Source organism: Takifugu flavidus, chromosome 9 (genome assembly GCF_003711565.1).
Source record: "Takifugu flavidus isolate HTHZ2018 chromosome 9, ASM371156v2, whole genome shotgun sequence".
Taxonomy (NCBI): Eukaryota; Metazoa; Chordata; class Actinopteri; order Tetraodontiformes; family Tetraodontidae; genus Takifugu; species Takifugu flavidus.
In genome coordinates, this window is record NC_079528.1 from 14,777,646 (window position 1) to 14,796,190 (window position 18,545).

Genomic DNA, 18,545 nt, shown 5'->3' on the forward strand with positions numbered 1-18,545 from the left:
CATACTCAGACCTGTAGTGAAAACATTAAGTAAGCTGACAAAAACCTGTAACTACCGGTAATATAAATGCTTATATAACCCTTGTATTGAATTGTATTGTATTAAATCTACCATGTACCATTGAAAATACTAAAAGTATTAAGCATGAACGTACATATAGGTATATTGTTTTGAGTTTCATTTTTTTTAGCTGGAATGTTTTGATCATCTCTGTCCCACTGTAAATATTAGCATGCTATAAATATAAATGTTCCACATGAAAATCAATGACAAGCACACCAACGCTAGCATTCCTAGTCATCTTTCTTGCTTTACCATTTGTCGATAACTGATCCCCAACACAACAGGTTGAGACTGTTTGTTGATTTGGAAATAATTAGAAACCAATCTTGCCTGTAACAATACACTTTTAAAGAAAACCTTCCAAGTATGGTTGAGAAATTAATTGTTACACAGTGTCTATAAGGTGGTGGTGAAGGTGCAGCACATGCAGCATCTATTGTCCTGGTACAGTGGATGTTATTTATAAGCCAGTAAGCCAGTCCATTAGCATGTTCACTGTCAATGAAGACATGTTCATTGTTATTTCTTATTGTAGCCTCAGTGCAGCCATGGTCTCAAGTTTTTTGGTATTTTTGTATCAGAAGTTTGCCTGCAATTTGCACAACTTCTTCACAGTTTCTTCTGCTCCCACTTCATCAATTCACTGTCATTTCCGTTATTGCTGGTTACAAAATTCAAAGACTGTGGTGATACCATTAATGGCAACATTGGCATTACTGGTGCTGCACAATGGAAGTATCTCGTTAGCGTGCCCTTGCTGGAATACCAACAGATAAAAGAACAATAACATTCAAATAAAATGTTGTATTTAAATAGGTAGGTAATTTTTTCATCAACATTCAACAGGTTTGGAAGAAAAAATAGACCCCTGGGATGGTATTTGTCCCAATATTTGGTTTGGTGGACCTACAGGCTTCCAAGTAAATAGATTTTTGTGACGACCATTTTGTGGTCAAATCATGCACAGCACAATCTTCAGTGATCTAGTTCTACCAATCATCATTTTTGCAGTAATGTACTTGCCTGCATCATGCTTTGCTTGCATCACAATGTTTGGAGATGAATTGCCTTTCCACTGAATCACTCCTTATGGCTCACTGTTGACCTGTTCCGTGTTTCAGAAGTCTCTCCATATACTATAGGCTATTACTTGTGCTACATTTGTAACTGGTCATAATTCTTTTGAGTAATCCCCAGGTTCTGGGGGATCAGAACTCTAGTGTTTTGTTAAAGTGGAAGATTGCTCGTCCACCATAGCAACAACACAAAACTCTTTTGCTGTCCGTGCTCGATTTGACAATTGTTATTTTAGGCACTTTACTCTGGACAGCTAAGGATGGGGACAGAGGTCTGTCGCTATTAAGATGATAAGGAGGTGAGGACAGGACATCAGGTTTCAACTCTCCATCAACTGGAGAACATTGAAACGTTTGCAGAATTCCAGTACTACAATTTATTTCTTCTCTTGCACTTTAGGGAGTGCAACTCCTCCCTCTTGCATCTTGCTTGATGAAAAGCTTGGGCTCTGCACAAGGGCTGCAGAGAGGTTTGTTGCTGTTTCTGGTGGAGCCTTTGCTGAACTTATGTCAGAGTTTGTTTCTGTGGTAGGAGTGTTTGATGAACCTAATCTTACCAATGCTAGGCTATTACTTGATTCGATATCTGTGCTGGAGCTGAGGTCAGGGGGTGTTTGATTGACTAGAAAGACTCTGTTAGGATAGCAGTTGGATTGGTTAGTACAATGGGCAGCAGTATAACCTGAAATTGTTCCATGGACAGGTGCAAAAGGTGTAGAAGTCTGCAGAGGGCCAAGATCACCAGCATCATTGGTCGGTAAAACCAAATCCACAACATCTCTGTGTTTCTCAGTCATTAAATCCTTGGCGGAAGAAAGCGGTGATTGAATGGGGAGACAGCTGGGGACAGAAGCTGCAGTGCTCTGTAGAGGACTTTTGCTACCAGGTCTCATACATGGGACAGGACTGGATGACTGAATAGAACCACCCTCAGTTGCAGGGACAAAACCCTGGAACTGGTTCTTACATGCAGGAAAAGGGTCCACTATTTCTGAAGTGTTAGCTTTGTGGTCAGGTGACAGAGGTGCTTTTGGTTTAGTACTGTACTCCAGTTCCTCTAGCACTGCTGGTTGGTTCTTACCGGTAAACATTATTCCTCCAGTCTCTTTACCTGCTCCCTCTGCAACCTTACTACCAGCAGGGTCACTGCCCCGCCTCAACCCAAAAAGAGTTATACTCTTTCTGCGTTTCCCAGTGTTCGGTACAATCCTATTTGAGGTGTCCAGTGGTGGTTGGATGTCCTTAAACATACTTCTCAGGTTGTATCCACTCTCCTTCCTGTCCTCACTGTCCTCGGATTGGTCCAGCTGGTCACCTGAACTGACTGAAGGATTTGGACCACCTTGAAGCTTCTTATCATGATGTGTCACTCGGAACCTGAGTGGAAAAGAGCATGACAAAACAATTTTCCACCTAAGACTCATCCTGACATGCTTTGAGACTCGTTACCTGCCAACAGAGAATACGGTCTGCTCGCCAGGCCTTTGCTTGAAGTGAGGTGTTCGGCTTTGCCTTCTGCCCTTTTTAGATCGTGCCAGGGCGCAGAGATGGCAAGAGTTGATATCAGTGCCTGAATGAACTGTGTGGTGATGTGAGGGAATACCGGCAATGGACTCCTTATGCAACCTGTACATCAACATGAAAAAGGATTTTTTACCACAAAACAAACAATACACAATTAAAATGACCCTCAGACTCTTTACCAGCACCTCCCAGTTGCTCTGTGTCCCTTGGCTGCAGAGCTCCACTGCTCTTGTGTCCCTGTACAGCTGCAGCCCTGTCCCTTGTGTTGCTGTGCCACCATAACTGGTTGCATATAGTTTAACCATGTAGAATTTAAATGTATAAACATTTGGTTTAGATTGATCCGTTTAATAATCATATAGTTCAGGGGTCGGCAACCTGTGGCTCTGGAGACGCATGCGGTTCTTTAGTACCGCCCTAGTGGCTCCCTGGAGCTTTTTAAAAATATGAAAATGGAAATTGTTTTATGTGACTGAAATTTCCTGAGTTTTAAATGGTGTAGGAGAAACGACAGTTTAAAAGGGATGCTTTTGTCAGTTTTCAAGGACTTTCTCCGTTGCATTGAATATGAGAGCAGAAGACTTGTTGGTACAGCAGCTCCTTTTATAGAGTGCTGATTCATTTAATGTTCTACAACTGACGTGTGTGAGGTAGCAGAGGCTTGTAGCTAGTGGAGAATCTGGACACTTTTGGCTACAGTTTAAAGACTGGTTTTTCTATGTGAATGTATGGGAGTGCCATGGGCACTCATACAGGGGTAAAAAATTTGACCTTTTGGAGGCCTTTCCTATTAGATTGCATAGGTTTTTGGAGGGTGTTTACACCCCTATATCTTGGTCCCTCCAGTCCTAATTACAAGAAAAGTCCTAGCCAGCAAATTCCAGAATTTAGACAGATTCTGGTAAAATGTGTGTAGGAAGCGATGCACACCAAACTTTGTGACGTAATAAAAAAAAAAATTGTGATAAAACCCACTTCCGGCTTTGGTGTGACAATTAAATCTTCTTGAGTTTTTTGGGGATTACTCAGAGAGCGTAGGTCTTGATTTCCCACACCAAAATCCACATTGCCAATGCGGTTGTTTTAGAGTGTGATGGATTAGTGTGCCCCCTACGGCTCCTGAGTGGTTTGAGATTTTGTGGCCTGGTTGGTAGGATTAGAACCTGTGCACCTAGGAGGCACACAGAATAAAAAGCCACTTCATGTTTAAGTGTGAGAATGAAGGCTGTCATTACTGGGAGGAGGGGGGGGGGCGCTCTAATGTCTCACAAAGACACAATGTTAAATGAGAGTTTGAAGGGAAATTCCATGCTTAAAAAAAAAAAAAAAAGGCCCCCTCTGGGAGTATCTTAAAATCCATGATGTTGAGGTTTGGTGAATCTGGATCATTTTAGCCACATTTTAAATCGGCCAACTTCCTATTTGTTTTAGACCAAGGGGGGCTCCTGGGGCCGAGGGGGCACACAGAAAATGGAAAGTAAGTGAAGCTTTTTGAGTCTTTCTGGGATTTTTCAGATACCGTAGTAGTCCGGGTTTGTAAACCCTGCAGCAAAATCCTGTCTGCCAGGGAACTTCTAAGCCATTTCTCTGGGCATATATGTCAGAATCCTCCCAAAATAGAACCTCGCTAGTCCATCATTTGGGCCCTAATTAAAGATGCATGCAGTATGGAATAGTTCATCGCTGGTGCAGGTCAGGCTAGCTCTTGGGCCTTAACTATCTAGACTGGAATGTGTCAACAAAAGCCATAAAAGTGTGGCCTAAAATGGCATAGCTGTACAGGAAAATCTGGAAAATGTAAACTGTGTATAAAAAGAATCAAGTCCAATTTTGGAAAAATTACCTCGGGTCATGGCGAACACAGATGTTGCGACTTTCTAACATCTCATTGAAGGCTTCCATGTTAGCTAGAGGTAGCAAAGATAGGCAGATTACAGCACAACTACAGAAGCTTTATTTTTTGGACATACAGTATAAATTAAACATCACCTTCATTTTCAATTATGCATTTGAGGATCTGCTCCACTGTGTCCTGGTGCTCATCATTGTAATCTGAAACACAATCAGTCATCATATCACTTGTTCAATAAAAAGTACATAATATCTTTATTTTGTAAATGAACATGATTTATTTTGATTTTATTTTATTTTTTAGAGTAAAAAGGAATTATGTTATGTTTAGGAATTTAGTAGATAGGTGTGAATGCAACGAATCAAAATGTTGCAGATTTTCCATTTGTCTATGTCCACATGCTGAGTAAAACAACCACACAAAGAGACAAAAAGATGGATTTGTGACCCAAATTTTTGTCCAGTCTGTCTTAAGACTGGAAAAAAACTTATCAAGATTTGTTCAAAAAAAGTTGTATAACTTTTAGAACTCTCAGTTTTACATAAGCCTTGCAGAATGAAATCGATTCATAGCCACATTAAAATATAAAGTTTAAATTGTAACAAAGACACTTTTAACATGGTCCTAATCATTTTAACAAGTTAAGAGTTTTCTGAGTAACTCTAACATTCTGAAATGGAAAGTATGTATAAATGCATGATCCCTTTGGCTCCTTGTTATGTCTCTACAAACCTGCATTTGCGCCCAGTTTCTCTTCCACCTCATCATCCAAATCTCCAATGGTGCGGCAACGGTAGCCTTTCTTCTTCAGCAGATGGCAAATGAGGAAACCAAGCAGGCCCATCAGGAAGAACAGGGAGACCACCACAAAAATGATGTAGGGTGGTGGTTGTTCCCTGTCCTCTGCAGGACCTAATTCACTCATGTTTGGGTTTAACCTGAAACACAGAAAACAGACCAATCAACACAAGCGCTTATTTACCCACCTATATGATAATGTAACTTTCAACTCATTTTTCATGCAACTTCATTAAAAAGAATATTACTGAAAAAGGTTTAATGTTTTCATTGAGAATTCCATATTATTACACCAACACCAAACGTCCCATTGCAGCTAATTTTGTACAAACACTTTGCTGTCCAATTCTCATCCTTTGAACGAATGAATACTTAACTTAAACATAGAAAAAAGGACTTGGGAGTGCACAGACCTGCACCAAGCAGGTCATTTCCCCACATATTGTGAATTACACCTATAGTACAGTATACATAGGCAGTGCTAATACAAGGTTACATAACATTTTAGGTTGCTTTATGATCAATAAATCTTTGATCAAGATTGAAGGTCAAAATCCAAAAACATCTGAAAGATTGCCAAAATGTAACCATCTGTTCCCAATGACCACATTTCCTGAACATTATTAAAATCCATTCAAAACTTTTCGAGTTATTTTGGTCACAAACGGCAGGTAGTAAGAATATAGTTTAAAGGAAGAAATACATTTCTGGTTGTGAATAACATATTTAAGGGTATTCTAAGTAGGACTGTCGCCCAATAGATTGTGTGTGTGTGCACGCGTACCTCTGCACATGTGTAATGTGCCATCAACACAAAACTGACAGTACAGCCATCACACAGTTCTGATATGAGAATGAACATACTGCACAGCACATAACATGCACTAAATGCATCAGTTTACTTCAACACTTAACATTACAGTTCAGGAGAAGCTTTTGTCCAAAGTGCCTCAGTGGAAAACCTTTGCCTCCCACTCGCCGTTGTCTGAGATCCATTGTAAGTTTATTGTTTATTGCTTCACAATTGATTTTAATGCAGAAGCAATCTTATGAGAGACACTTACCACCTAAAGAAGTCATTTTCAACAGTATATCCTTTCACAGATATGAGAGATTGCCCTCGAAGCACTGAGTATGTCATCAAATATATCATCTTACCAGAATGTGTCAATCAATGATGTCGTCCAAACATGTGGACGTCAGCACGGTCGTCCACGGTTAGACTCTGTTGGCAAAAAGACACAAAAATTAGCTGCTGACATTTATCTTAACTATTCACAAAATGTGCATGTGTGGATAAGAAGCTTGGAGGAACATATAGTGTGGTGCACTAACACTTGCCCCTCCTTTTCTATCTAGTGAGTGACGGAACAAAAAGTTCAGTCATTGAATTGAGCTTTTTCATATGGTGATAATAAATCCAGCTGAAACCAACATCAAGCCTTTGTTTTGGTAGTTAGAATATAAACTATAAGGATTGGGATGCACAAGCCTTGTGAGTAAGCCATGAAAACAACAACAGTTTATTGAATTCGCTGCTTCCCTTCTCAGCCGAACGATCCCTAACTGCATCCTGGAACAGCTGAAAATATTTTGTTGTTTCTCCTGGATGCATCATGAATATGAGGCATACTGTTGTTGAACTGAAACCAGGGTCCTGCAAATTATCTATGTAATGTATGTTTTTCATAAATATAGTCCATTTTTTTTCTTGGCACTTTAATATGTGAGCAAACAATGATACTGATAGACTTATGATGTTGTGTACAGTGAGTGTATTGCTAGTTTAGGCATAATGAGGGACTTCTTTCTACCACTTTTGCCATATGTTAAACCAACAGAACTGAAAATCTTCAAACACTTGCTGTACACAGGGGCCCTTATCGTGGTTACCCTCCTGTAGCCTTATCTTTATCCCCGTCCCACCCACAGGCTCACCAACTATCTGAGACTATTTTGAAGACACACAATTAGTTTGGAACTATGAGATGAGTTTTCAGGCATCACCAGCCTCAGATTTGAACAGGACAATAACATTTCATGGCAGAATGAATAGACAGGGTTCCCTTTAAGACTAGTCAAGGCACCTGCTGGCATCTCCAAAGACTGGTAATACCACTTCCTGTTCTTTGGAGATACAAATTAGTTGTTGCCACATTACAAAAACACATCACTTTAATAACTAGTCTTTTTCTTCAAAATCAGCTATCAAATCCAAATAGATACTTTGTGAGACTTTTGTTTTATTTTATACTTTTTTCTATAAATAAATGGCATTTTTCTTTTTATAAAGGTTTTAAAAAAAAGCACTCAGAATGGGAATGAAATTGTTTAATATGCATGCTTTAGTAGATTATTTTTAATTGTCTTTATTTCAGTATATTTAAGATTTTACAACTTTTTTGCAGGTAACAGGAAAATGTGGAGAGAATATATAAGTAAAATCCAAGATCGTACTGTAATATATGTGATTCATATGATTCATTATTATTATGTCAATCTACAGGTTTTGAATTGCAAACAGTGTTAGTCAGATGGATGATTATGAATGGATGATGTTAGGAGCAGCAGACACGAACTGGACCACAAAAAGCAGAGACACACACAGGACTGAGTAGATTTGACCAAACCAGACTTTACTAAAAACGTGGCAGTAGAATTCCACAAAGAACCAAAGTTAGAAAACTCTTCATCGCAGCAGACTGGCTGGCACAAACAGACATCGGAATGAGCAATCACAGAGGGTTGAACAATGAATTGACAAAGATGGAAGCGTAGACCAGTCTTTTAAAACAGGAGGCAGGTGTAGATTGTTATCTGGAGATAAGTCACAGGTGTGTAGATCGCACAATGGGAGTGAACCAGGAAGCAACTCCGCCCAGCCTGGAAACAGACAAGGGACACAGAGAAGGAACAAAAGGGAAGGGGGAGAGGGAAAACTCCTAACAGAACCTCCCCACCCCCCAAAAGAAGGTGATGGAGAGCTGGTGGATACAGGCTCCATCTGAGAGGCTGAAGGTGGGGTGGCTCTTCATGGACTCAGGCAAAGTCAAATGGACGGCAGATGGATTTATGATATTCTCAATGGGAAAGGGTCCAATGAAGCGGGGAGAGACCTTACGGGATTTGGTGGCCAATAGAATATTCTGGATGGACAGCAAGACCAAATGACCAGGTTGATAAGAGGGGACTGGTAGGCATTTGGATGAATGTTGGCTGGTGTTCTGGGCAAGTTCCAGGGCCGACCTAATTGCTCTCCAGGTCTCCCTGGCCCTCTGAAAGAGCTCCGGAATGGATGGAACTACAGTCTCTTGCTCTTGGAAGGAGAGGAGGTGGGTTTGGTACCCCAGAAAGGCTTCAAAGGGGGACAAACCTGTTGTGGAACAGGTGACAGTGTTGTGGGCGTATTCCACCAGAAGAAGATGATTACTTCACGAAGAGGGGTTAGTGGCGGCCATGCAGCGAAAGGCTAACTCCAGGTCTTGTTTGGCCCTTTCAGCCTGACCATTGGAGTGGGGGTGATAGCCGGACGACAAGCTGACAGAGCCTCTCAGGGCCTTGGCAAAAGCCCTCCAAACTTGTGAAGTGAATTCGGGGCCCCTGTCGGAAACGATGTTGGAAGGAGTGCCGGGGAGTCAGAAAACCTGGTCTACCAGTAGGTTGGCAGTCTCTAGTGCAGTGGGAAGCTTAGGCAGAGCCAGGAAGTGTGCAGCCTTAGAGAACCAATCCACAATCGTCACAATGACTGTATTCCCCTTGGATGGAGGAAGGCCTATGACAAAGTCCAGGGCAATGTGGGACCAGAGTCTCCCTGGAATGAATAGGGGCTGGAGAAGTCCTCGTGGTGCCTGGTGCTGTGCCTTACCATGGGCACAGATCTCACAGGCGGCCTCGTATTCCAGGAAAGGGACAGAAACAGCAAGGAAATCACACTTTTCAGCCTTGACGAATAACTTATTTTCCAAAAATCTTGTCAAGACTTGCCGCACATGAGCTACATGCTCTATCATGCTCGGGGAGAAAATCAGGATGTTATCAATGTAAACAAATGCAAACTGGTTGAGAAAATCTCGGAGGACGTCATTTACCTGGGCCTAAAACACGGCGGGAAGTTGGTGAGTCCAAAGGGCATCACCAAGTACTCAAAATACCCTAATGGAGTATTAAATGCCATTTTCCATTCATCACCCTCGTGAATCCGGACCATGTGGTAGGCATTTCGGAGATCCAGCTTGGTAAAGACCTAGGCTCCCTGAAGAGGCTTGAACGCAGAGGATAATAGTAGTAGTAGGTATATGTTTTTAATAGTAATGCTATTGAGACCTCTATAATTGACGCATGGCCGGAGGAACTTATCTCTCTTTTCCACAAAGAAGAACCCTGCCCCAAGAGGTGAGGAGGATAGTTGGATAATCTTTGTCGCTAGGGACTCGGTGATGAACTTCTCCATCACCTCCCTCTCAGGACATGACAAGTTAAATAACTGAGTGGAAGAGACCCAATAAAACTGGGTGGAAAAGAAGCCTCTGTCAGCAACCCAATAGAGTCATAGAGTCGATGAGGAGGCAAGGAGAGTGCCTTCTAAGTGCTGAATTCCTCATCAAGATCATGGTATTGTTCAGGCACCTTTGACACATCGTGAGGTGCTGGTGGGGCACATTGAGTGACTCAACCTCCTCCAGGAGTCAGCGCAGATCTGAGACAGAGTGAATGACAGTGCAAACTCAAACTCACCACCTTACCCTGTATCCAGTCAATCTGAGGGTTATGGTGGCATAATCAAGGGTAACCCAGTACCATCAGGGTCTGGAATGGCGAGGAATGAAATCTGTTCCAAATTGTTACCAGAAGTGATGAGTGTGACTGGGACCATCTTGTGGGTGACCCAAGCAATAATTCTACCGTCCAGGGCGGTGGCGGTGAAGGGTGACGGCAAGGATTCCAGCGAGCATCTAGCTTGCATAGCCAATTCCTCATCCAGAAGGCTGTCCTTGGCTCTGGAATTTATTAAGGCCTGGAGGGGGAAAACCAGACTTCCCACACCTAAAGAGATGGGCAAAAGGAGTTGATCCAAGGGCAGGGGTTTGTCCAACATGGATTCCTGGCCCGCCAGTACCCCCACTGCTGCTGACTGGCCCGCACTTTAAACCGAAATGAAGTGACCAGTCTGGCCACAGTATAGGCACTCACCCACCTGGATTCTGCGGTGTCGTTGCGCCAATATTAACCTGGCACGCCCCAGCTGCATTGGCTGCTCAGCAGTGAGTGGAGCGCTTGGGGTGCCTGGACCGGGCTGGATGGTGCTCGAAGAGAAGGGGAAGGGATGGAGGATGTGAATGGAAGGGGGCCAGGAGCCAGAGTGTGGGATGCTCGCCCCTGGCATCTCGCTCTGAGGCTGTTGTCCAGCGAGATAGCCAGGGAGACGAGGGAGTTCAGGTCTCGGGATTCGTCCCAAAGGATGAGTTCATCTTGCAGATGCTCACTCAGCCCCCGCAAGGAAATGCTTGGGCTTGTTCCACCTGGACTCCACCACCAAGGTCCAAAACTCCACTGAAAAGCTCTGCATAAGGCATGGTTTCCAGGCGAGTGTGGAAGCTGATTGCATCCGCCCACGCCAGTGCCTTGCCTCGTAGTAGGCCCAATAGATAAGAAACAGTAGTAGCAGCTACAGCAGCAGCAGAAGCAGTAGCTACAGTAGCACCTGTAGCAGTAGCTACAGCAGCAGCAGCAATAGCAGTAGCAGCTACAGCAGCAGCAGTAGCAGCAGGAGAAAGAAGAGTAGCAGTGGCAGTAGCAGCAGCAGGAAAACTATGCTTTCTTACTCATGACTCTGTGTTGTGCATATCAACATCAACATGTTTTGTTGCCGGCGCATTTGTGCTGCTGTAAATGAACCAACACTGCAGTTTCAGTTGTTGGATGTAATAAATCAAATCAAAATCAAATCAATCTTTATTTATATAGCGTCTTTTACAATTAAAATGTTTCTAAGTGCTTTCCAGAATCCCAGGGCCTAACCCCAGACAAGCAACAGGGGCAAGGAAAAACTCCCCTTTAACAGGAAGACACCTTGAGCAGGACCAGGCTCATGTAGGGGGACCCTCCTGCTGATGGCCGGCTGGGTAAAGAGAGGAGAGGGGGGAGGACAGGTAGATGATAGAATGGAGAGGAGAGGCACAGAGCACAGAAACACATACAAAAATACACTATTAATGCAAGCCGCCGGCCGAGTGGGTCAGCGGGGCCGGAGGTCATCACGCAGCTCCGAAGGCGGCAATACCTGTAAATGAATACAGTGGGGGGGTGGGGAGAAGTAGATAAACTTCACAATAATCAGCATAACTAGTCTACTTGATGGAGAGGAGAGGAGAGGAGAGGAGAGGAGAGGAGAGGAGAGGAGAGGAGAGGAGAGGAGAGGAAACCATGACCCAGTGGGGTGACAGAGGCCTGTCAGGTGATCATGTTTCTGGACCCCGGTAGCCTTGGCCTATAACAGCATAGCTAAGGTGTGACCTAATGATTAGACGACCCCCTAAGTATGATAATTTGTCTGTCTATGATAGTAACTGGAACTACAGAATTAGTAACAATAAGCTTTTTCAAAGAGGTAGGTTTTGAGTCTGATCTTAAAAGTAGCGATGGAGTCAGCCTCCCGTACCTGGACAGGGAGCTGGTTCCATAGTAGGGGGGCCTGGTAGCTAAATGCTCGGCCCCCCATTCTACTCCTAGAAACTCTGGGAACCACAAGTAGACCAGCTTTCTGAGAGCGGAGCGGTCTATTGGGCTGGTAAGGTATCACTAGCTCCTCCAGGTAGGATGGAGCTAGGCCTCTGAGGACCTTGTAGCTCAAAAGAAGGGTTTTAAAAATTATTCTAAATTTAACAGGCAGCCAATGAAGAGACGCCATTACAGGAGTTATGTGATCTCTTTTGTCAATACCTGTCAGAACTCTGGCTGCAGCATTTTGGATCAACTGGAGGCTTCTGGAAGAGTTGTTTGGACACCCTGATAATAAAGAATTACAATAGTCCAGCCTGGAAGTAACAAATGCATGGACTAACTTTTCAGCATCATGCCGTGTCAGTAGCTTCCTGATCCTTGTGATGTTTCTCAAGTGAAAAAAGGCACTTCTAGAGACTGTTTTAATGTGTGAGTTGAAGGAGATATTTTGGTCAAAAGTTACTCCTAGATTCTTCACAGAGAGACTAAATGTTAATGAGATACCATCTAGATTGATCATGCGATCTAATCTATCCCTGAGAGATTCAGGACCAAACACCATGACCTCAGTTTTTCCTGAGTTAAGGAGGAGGAAATTTGAAGACATCCAGGACTTTATGTCGTTAAGACACGTCTGAAGCTTCACTAACTTCTCTGTCTCCTCTGGTTTCATGGATAAATAAAGCTGAGTGTCATCAGCATAACAATCAAAATTTATCCTATAATAAATAATAGAAACCTATCAGTCAAATATTGAAAAATACAACACATCCAATACTGTAGCCAGTGAAGGGATTGTCTACGAAAGCCTTACATTCACTGTATTTTACTCTATTTGTCTATTACCCCCCCCCCCCCCCCCCCACACACACACACACACACACACACACAAAACTGAAAGAAGCATTGCAGTGACTCAGAAGCATTGTCGTGACCTCCATGCTCTCACCTCCCAGTGCAGCAGGTCTGCTTGTTCAGCTTTCAGTATAGATATTAAATACTGGATATGTATACATGCAGAAGTGTGTGTGTGTGTGTGTTTGTGTGTGTATGGGGTGGGGTGGGGGTTAAAATGTGACCTGAAGACCTCTGCAGTTTTGATGGTTTCATTTCTATCTTGATGTATGTTTAACGATAGAAACAATAGAAATGACTCTCTGAACGTGTCAAATTCTCTCAGAGCTCAAAGCAGATTAATTAAGACATAATAAAAATCAGTGTTAAAGTTGGATCCTAAATTCTATTTGTGTGTTCAACAGAATGCGTCGGATGAAGGAGAGAGTGTTTCTGAGCCCCGGAGAGAGAACTCACCTCCTGCAGCACTTCTCTGGGGGCTTTCTCTGCTTGGTCACCCAACATTGGACTGTGCTGAGAGGAGAAACCAGGCTCTAGTTCAAGGGACTGTCCTGTTTCTGGGACTTACATCCCGCTCGCCTCGTTGTCGGCCCTTGCATTTCAGTAAGTCCCTACCCACGACAGAGGAACGCGATCCAGCACCCCCTCAGATGACACTTTGAAGGTCTTTTCAGCGCTGATACAGAATGTGGAGGCTTCAGAACCAGAGGTTTTACTGGTAATGCTGCAGATGTTCTTTTCTAGCAGTGTCATTGTCCTCCGTGATCATTTAATAAAGAGCTCCGTGTGGGGTGACCAAAAAAAGAATCTTGTTTTAGCATCGTTCCACGCATTTATCAGGCTATAAGTGCAACTTACGGTGATCAGGTGACAGTCCGGTCTTGACAATTACAGCGAGTTAGAAGATATAAGTGTGTGGAGCGTTTTTCTGCCGGGGATAACCCTCCAGACGCCTCCAAAGCCAGAGAACATGCTGTATTTCAAAAATGAAGGTGAAATTCCTGATCAGGCCGCATATTCGCACTGACGGTGCGGACGTTTGCGTCAAACCGGAGCTTGGACTCCCAGTCGCGGCGCAGCAGTCCTCCGATCCAGGCGCGTCGAGCGTGTGGAGGGCACTCTGCAAAGGAGCGCAGGATGACCGGAAGCTGCGAGCTGCTCCGTCCTGCGGTAGCGGCCTTTCATCATGGACCGAGGCGGTCAAAGGAGCTGTAGTCACAGCTGAAATTAAAGTCTCACCAGTTGGATGGAAGAAAGAACCAGATGATTTAATGAAAAATGGAGGGAAAAAAACAACGTTTATTATTGTACAGAACTGCTTACCACTCTGACCACGATCCTGAATATTATACAGTTTGGATGCCATATGTTTTAATTTAACAGATTAAATGTTCTGGAACCAACAGATTCACCAGAAAACAGCATCATCGGCGCTCGACTCAAACCAATTACCTCGACTATGTTGCCATCGTGTGGTCATTATTGGTTACTGCGTTCATTAATCCCACAATTTTACTGATTCCTTTAAAAGTAAACCACCGCAATTGTTTGATCCAACCTATACAAGATTGAGTTATTCTAGAATTTTCACTGTTTTGTTACATTCTTGTGCACCTGGAAAGCAACAATTTTAATTTTGCTTCACTCATTTTTTGATAGTCGAAGGCTTTATATTCAGCATCTGAGCCCAAGAAGTTTAACATTTGCACACGAATGGAAAAAAAGGAAATAATTCTCCTCTATATTTGTCTAAGATGGTAATTTGTGTGGACCGTGGTGGTCATCTTGTGTTGTTGAGTGAGTGATCATTACACTTTATGGGATGGGATCCCAGGTCAGCAGTTTAATGGCTGGTGGAGGATTACAACACCATTGGCAACTACCAACGAGCACTAAAGATAGCATTCAGTAAACCAGCACAGTACATAAAACTTCCCATGACTTTTATGGAAAATGAAGAAGGAAGTCCAGTTTTGTTTTAAAGATAGAAGTAGTTTAAGAAAGAGTCCTGGCCCAGACAGGATCACTGGCAAACATCTTTCTGTGGCTCTGACTTCACTGGTGATTGACTATTTCTATTGTATATTCTCTATACAAATGACTATAGGAGTAACCATGGTGACAGGCATCTTCTAATGTTTGCAGACAAATCACTTTTACTCAGCCTACTTCAGGAAGGAGAGGTCACGGACCAGTCCTGAACGACTTTTTAGAGAGGTGTGATGCCCAATTTTTAAGCTTCTTTTCAGTTCAGTTAATTTGTTTTTGTTTTGTAATTAGAGCCCAAGAAATTGTTGCCTGGACGGACGGACGGACGGACGGACGGACAGAAGATACCGCATGTACAGAGAACATCAATAAATACAACACATCAGGCCCCCCTGCTATGGAACCAGCTCCCTGTCCAGGTACGGGAGGCTGACTCCATCGCTACTTTTAAGATCAGACTCAAAACCTACCTCTTTGAAAAAGCTTATTGTTACTAATTCAGTAGTTCCAGTTACTATCATAGACAGACAAATTATCATACTTAGGGGGTCGTCTAATCGTTAGGTCACATCTTAGCTATGCTGTTATAGGCCAAGGCTGCCGGGGTCCGGAAACATGATCACCTGACAGGCCTCTGTCACCCCACTGGGTCATGGTTTCCTCTCCTCTCCTCTCCTCTCCTTTCCTCTCCTTTCCTCTCCTCATCAAGCAGACTAGTTATGCTGATTCTTGTGTAGTTTTTCTGCTTCTGCCCCCCCGCCTCTATTTATTTACAGGTATCGCCGCCCTCGGAGCTGCATAATGACCTCCGGCCCCGCTGAAGTGATTGTATATCATATTTTTTGTGTGTGTTTCTGTGCTCTGTGCCTCTCCCTCTCCTCTCCTCTCCTCTCCTCTCCTCTCCTCTCTCTCCTCTCTCTCCTCTCCTCTCCTCTCCTCTCCTCTCCTCTCCTCTCCCTCTCCCCCTCCTTCTCCTTCTCCTTCTCCTCTTCCTTTTCCTCTCCCTCTCCTCTCCTCTCCTTTCCTCTCCTCTTTCCCCTCCTCCTCCTTCTCCTTCTCCTCTCCTCTACCTCCCCTTCACTCTCTACCCCTCTCCTCTCCTCTCCTCCCTATCCTATCCTCCTCTACCTCCTGCCCTCCCCCTTCTCCTCTCTCTTTACCCAGCCGGCCATCAGCAGGAGGGTCCCCCTACATGAGCCTGGTCCTGCTCAAGGTTTCTTCCTGTTAAAGGGGAGTTTTTCCTTGCCACTGTTGCTTGTCTGGGGTTAGGCCCTGGGATTCTGGAAAGCGCCTTGACACAATTTTGATTGTATAAGACGCTATATAAATAAAGATTGATTGATTGATCAATGTTAACATGAGTAATATATTGCAAGGTCTCTATGAAGACAGTGGTGAGTAATGAATTCTTGACAACTGTGGTCGATAATGAGTTTAACATGCCTACACTCTTTAAAAAGGGCCTAAAAAACTATTTTCTATTTCAGGCTGGATGTAAACAAGACACTGATGGTCTTATTTTACTTATCTTATTTTTAGTTATGTTATTTTTATCTATTAAGTTTTTTCTTAACATGGAATCTTCTCAGTGCTGAAAAAAATTCATCTGTCACATTGTTTTTTGTAAAGCGACCCTTCCCCTGCGCCCTGACTGCTTCCTTCTGGGTTTCTAATGCACACAGTTAGCTTTTTCTTCTTGCACATTGTATCGGCTATTGTTCCCCAGCATTCATGAGGTACCTGCTGATTTTTAAAAAAAATGTATTTATTTCCCGTATTGTTCAGATTGAATGTTTGGCTGCTTCTTTTGGCGGGGCATTAAAGCAGACCGAGCGTCATCCAGCTTACTGTCACAACAATAATGCATGAATAAATCATTTCAGAGTGAAGAAGCTTTAACCCAGCGTCTGATGTGACAGCTGGAATTGGTCTGGTCATTAGCAGAATAACTCAAAAGTTATCAATGGATTTGAATGACATTTCCAGGAAATGGTGATAATGGGACAAGCAAGAACTAATTCATTTACAGACCGACTTTCCAAAGATCAATGCCAAAGGGCCAACAAGGGTGTTTTTGTTTTTTTTGTTTTTTAAAAAAAAAGACCACATAAACTATGTAAAACTTTTCCCGCTGAAGTACAATATCTTAGGGGGAGGTAGTAGGATCAGGAATTCCACAGTTCTAGTTCTCTGATCTTTCTCTACATCACAACAGTAAGATTCTGATGCTCTTCAGCTTCCTCTGGAAACTGTACACACAATGTATTAGGAAAAGGGTCATTATGAATAGTTATGAAACCTGGTGGCTTTTTTTGGAAGGGTGTCATACAATCCAAGGCAGTTTTCTCTGTCAACTGGACTGGGTTTCTTCTCTTGAAGACGTTTCGCCTTCTATCCAGAAGGCGATAGAGCCACCACCTCTGTTTAAGAATGTTTTTTCCAATTTGACATGGATAGCTTCCTTGACACCCCTTTCAGACCGTTGGTTTGAGAGGGGGGTCAAGGAGGAGGGTCAAGGCACAGTCCAGGACGATACGGAGTACAGAGGACTTTGTGGACTGGAGCCTGTGGAACAACCTCCGGCTCAACGCCAGTAAAACTAAGGAGTTGGTGGTGGATTTCGTAACAACCCCCCGCCTGCACCAGTGAACATCCTGGGATTGGATGTCGATGTTGTGAAGACTTAAGTACCTGGGTGTTCTCCTAAACAATAACCTGGACTGGACACACAACACTAACGCCCTTGTCAAGAAGGGCAATAGCAGACTGTTCCTGCTCAGGAGGCTGAGGTCTTTTGGAGTGCAGGGACCACTCCTGAGGACTTTCTAAGCCATCTTTTATGGGATAGTCTACTGGTCCAGTAGCATCACAGATAAGGACAGGAGGAGGATGGACAGACTGGTAAGGAGGGCAGGTGGTGGGAAACGGAAGGATGATGGCTAAGCTGTCATCCATGTTGAACAACACGTCCCACCCCCTACAGGACACCCTGACAGCACTGGGCAGCTCCTTCAGTGAGCGGCTGCCCCACCCTCGCTGTGTGAAGGAGAGGTATCGCAGATCTTTCCTGCTGGCTGCTGTCAGACTGCACAATAAACATAATGCCCGTTAGTCTGCAGACTAGTGGACATAAATAAATAACTGCTTGTACCACTGGACTCACACTATAACATTACAATTCTCTATTATCATTTCAACCATTTTGCACACACTGAATATTATATATTCTGATCTGTATATTCTTCAGGTAAACTCCTCTCTGAAATATGTACAGGTATATAGAAAGACTAATGATCCATTTATTTTGGATTATTATATATCTTTTTCTATCCTTGCATTCCTGAATGTCTTTTCCTCTGTTTTTGCTTATGTTGCCCCGTAAATTTCCCCATTGTGGGACAAATAAAGGAAATCTAAATCTGAATTACTGAAAAAAAATGTGATCATGCTCTCAAAATATCACTTAAAATTGAGAAGCAAACTGAGAAGCAGCTTAGGCAATAGACTCCTGCAGCCTCGCTGCTCTAAGGAACGGTACAGGAAGTCATTCCTACCGTCCGCCATTAGACTCTATAATTCATCCTAACCCAGCCAATAACAATAATTGTTTAATGTTTATGTTGTAATTTTATTTCTATTTTATTCTATATTTATGTATATATGCTTAT

General features: G+C 43.2%; 1 protein-coding gene and 2 long non-coding RNA genes across 6 annotated transcripts; 2 read left to right on the forward strand and 1 right to left on the reverse strand.

Moving 5' to 3' along the window:
- Positions 1–389: 389 nt before the first annotated feature.
- rell2 (RELT like 2) lies at positions 390–13,486 on the reverse strand. Of its 2 annotated transcripts, none has more exons than XM_057043947.1 (7): positions 13,345–13,486; positions 6,472–6,538; positions 5,248–5,453; positions 4,653–4,715; positions 4,507–4,570; positions 2,589–2,765; positions 390–2,516 (listed from the first exon to the last, which is right to left on the reverse strand). In XM_057043947.1, the coding sequence occupies exons 3-7, from the start codon at positions 5,438–5,440 to the stop codon at positions 1,517–1,519; spliced, it is 1,497 nt and encodes a 498-aa protein (XP_056899927.1). In that variant the 5' UTR covers positions 5,441–5,453; positions 6,472–6,538; positions 13,345–13,486; the 3' UTR covers positions 390–1,516. The 2 variants fall into 2 exon arrangements, with proteins under 2 accessions (XP_056899927.1, XP_056899926.1); XM_057043946.1 differs by having other exon boundaries at positions 6,378–6,538.
- LOC130531808 (uncharacterized) lies at positions 6,548–15,183 on the forward strand. 3 transcript variants are annotated; one of them, XR_008952196.1, is made up of 4 exons: positions 6,648–6,808; positions 13,293–14,949; positions 15,034–15,105; positions 15,169–15,183. It is a non-coding gene; the product is annotated as an uncharacterized LOC130531808 (long non-coding RNA). The 3 variants fall into 3 exon arrangements; XR_008952195.1 differs by having other exon boundaries at positions 13,293–15,105; XR_008952194.1 differs by lacking the exons at positions 15,034–15,105; positions 15,169–15,183 and having other exon boundaries at positions 6,548–6,808; positions 13,293–13,695.
- Positions 15,184–16,222: 1,039 nt separating this feature from the next.
- LOC130531815 (uncharacterized) lies at positions 16,223–18,301 on the forward strand. Its single transcript, XR_008952207.1, has 2 exons — positions 16,223–16,271; positions 16,365–18,301. It is a non-coding gene; the product is annotated as an uncharacterized LOC130531815 (long non-coding RNA).
- The last annotated feature ends 244 nt before the right edge of the window (positions 18,302–18,545 follow it).

What these genes read in the sequence shown, in the direction of transcription:
- rell2 (XM_057043946.1), bottom strand. Translation starts at nt 6,466, where the DNA reads ATGATATATTTGATGACATACTCAGTGCTTCGAGGGCAATCTCTCATA. An exon ending in GAAAATGACTTCTTTAGGTG is followed by an intron (nt 5,454 to 6,377) that starts GTAAGTGTCTCT and finishes TCTGTGTTTCAG; the next exon opens with GTTAAACCCAAACATGAGTG. An exon ending in ATGCATAATTGAAAATGAAG is followed by an intron (nt 4,571 to 4,652) that starts GTGATGTTTAAT and finishes TGCTACCTCTAG; the next exon opens with CTAACATGGAAGCCTTCAAT.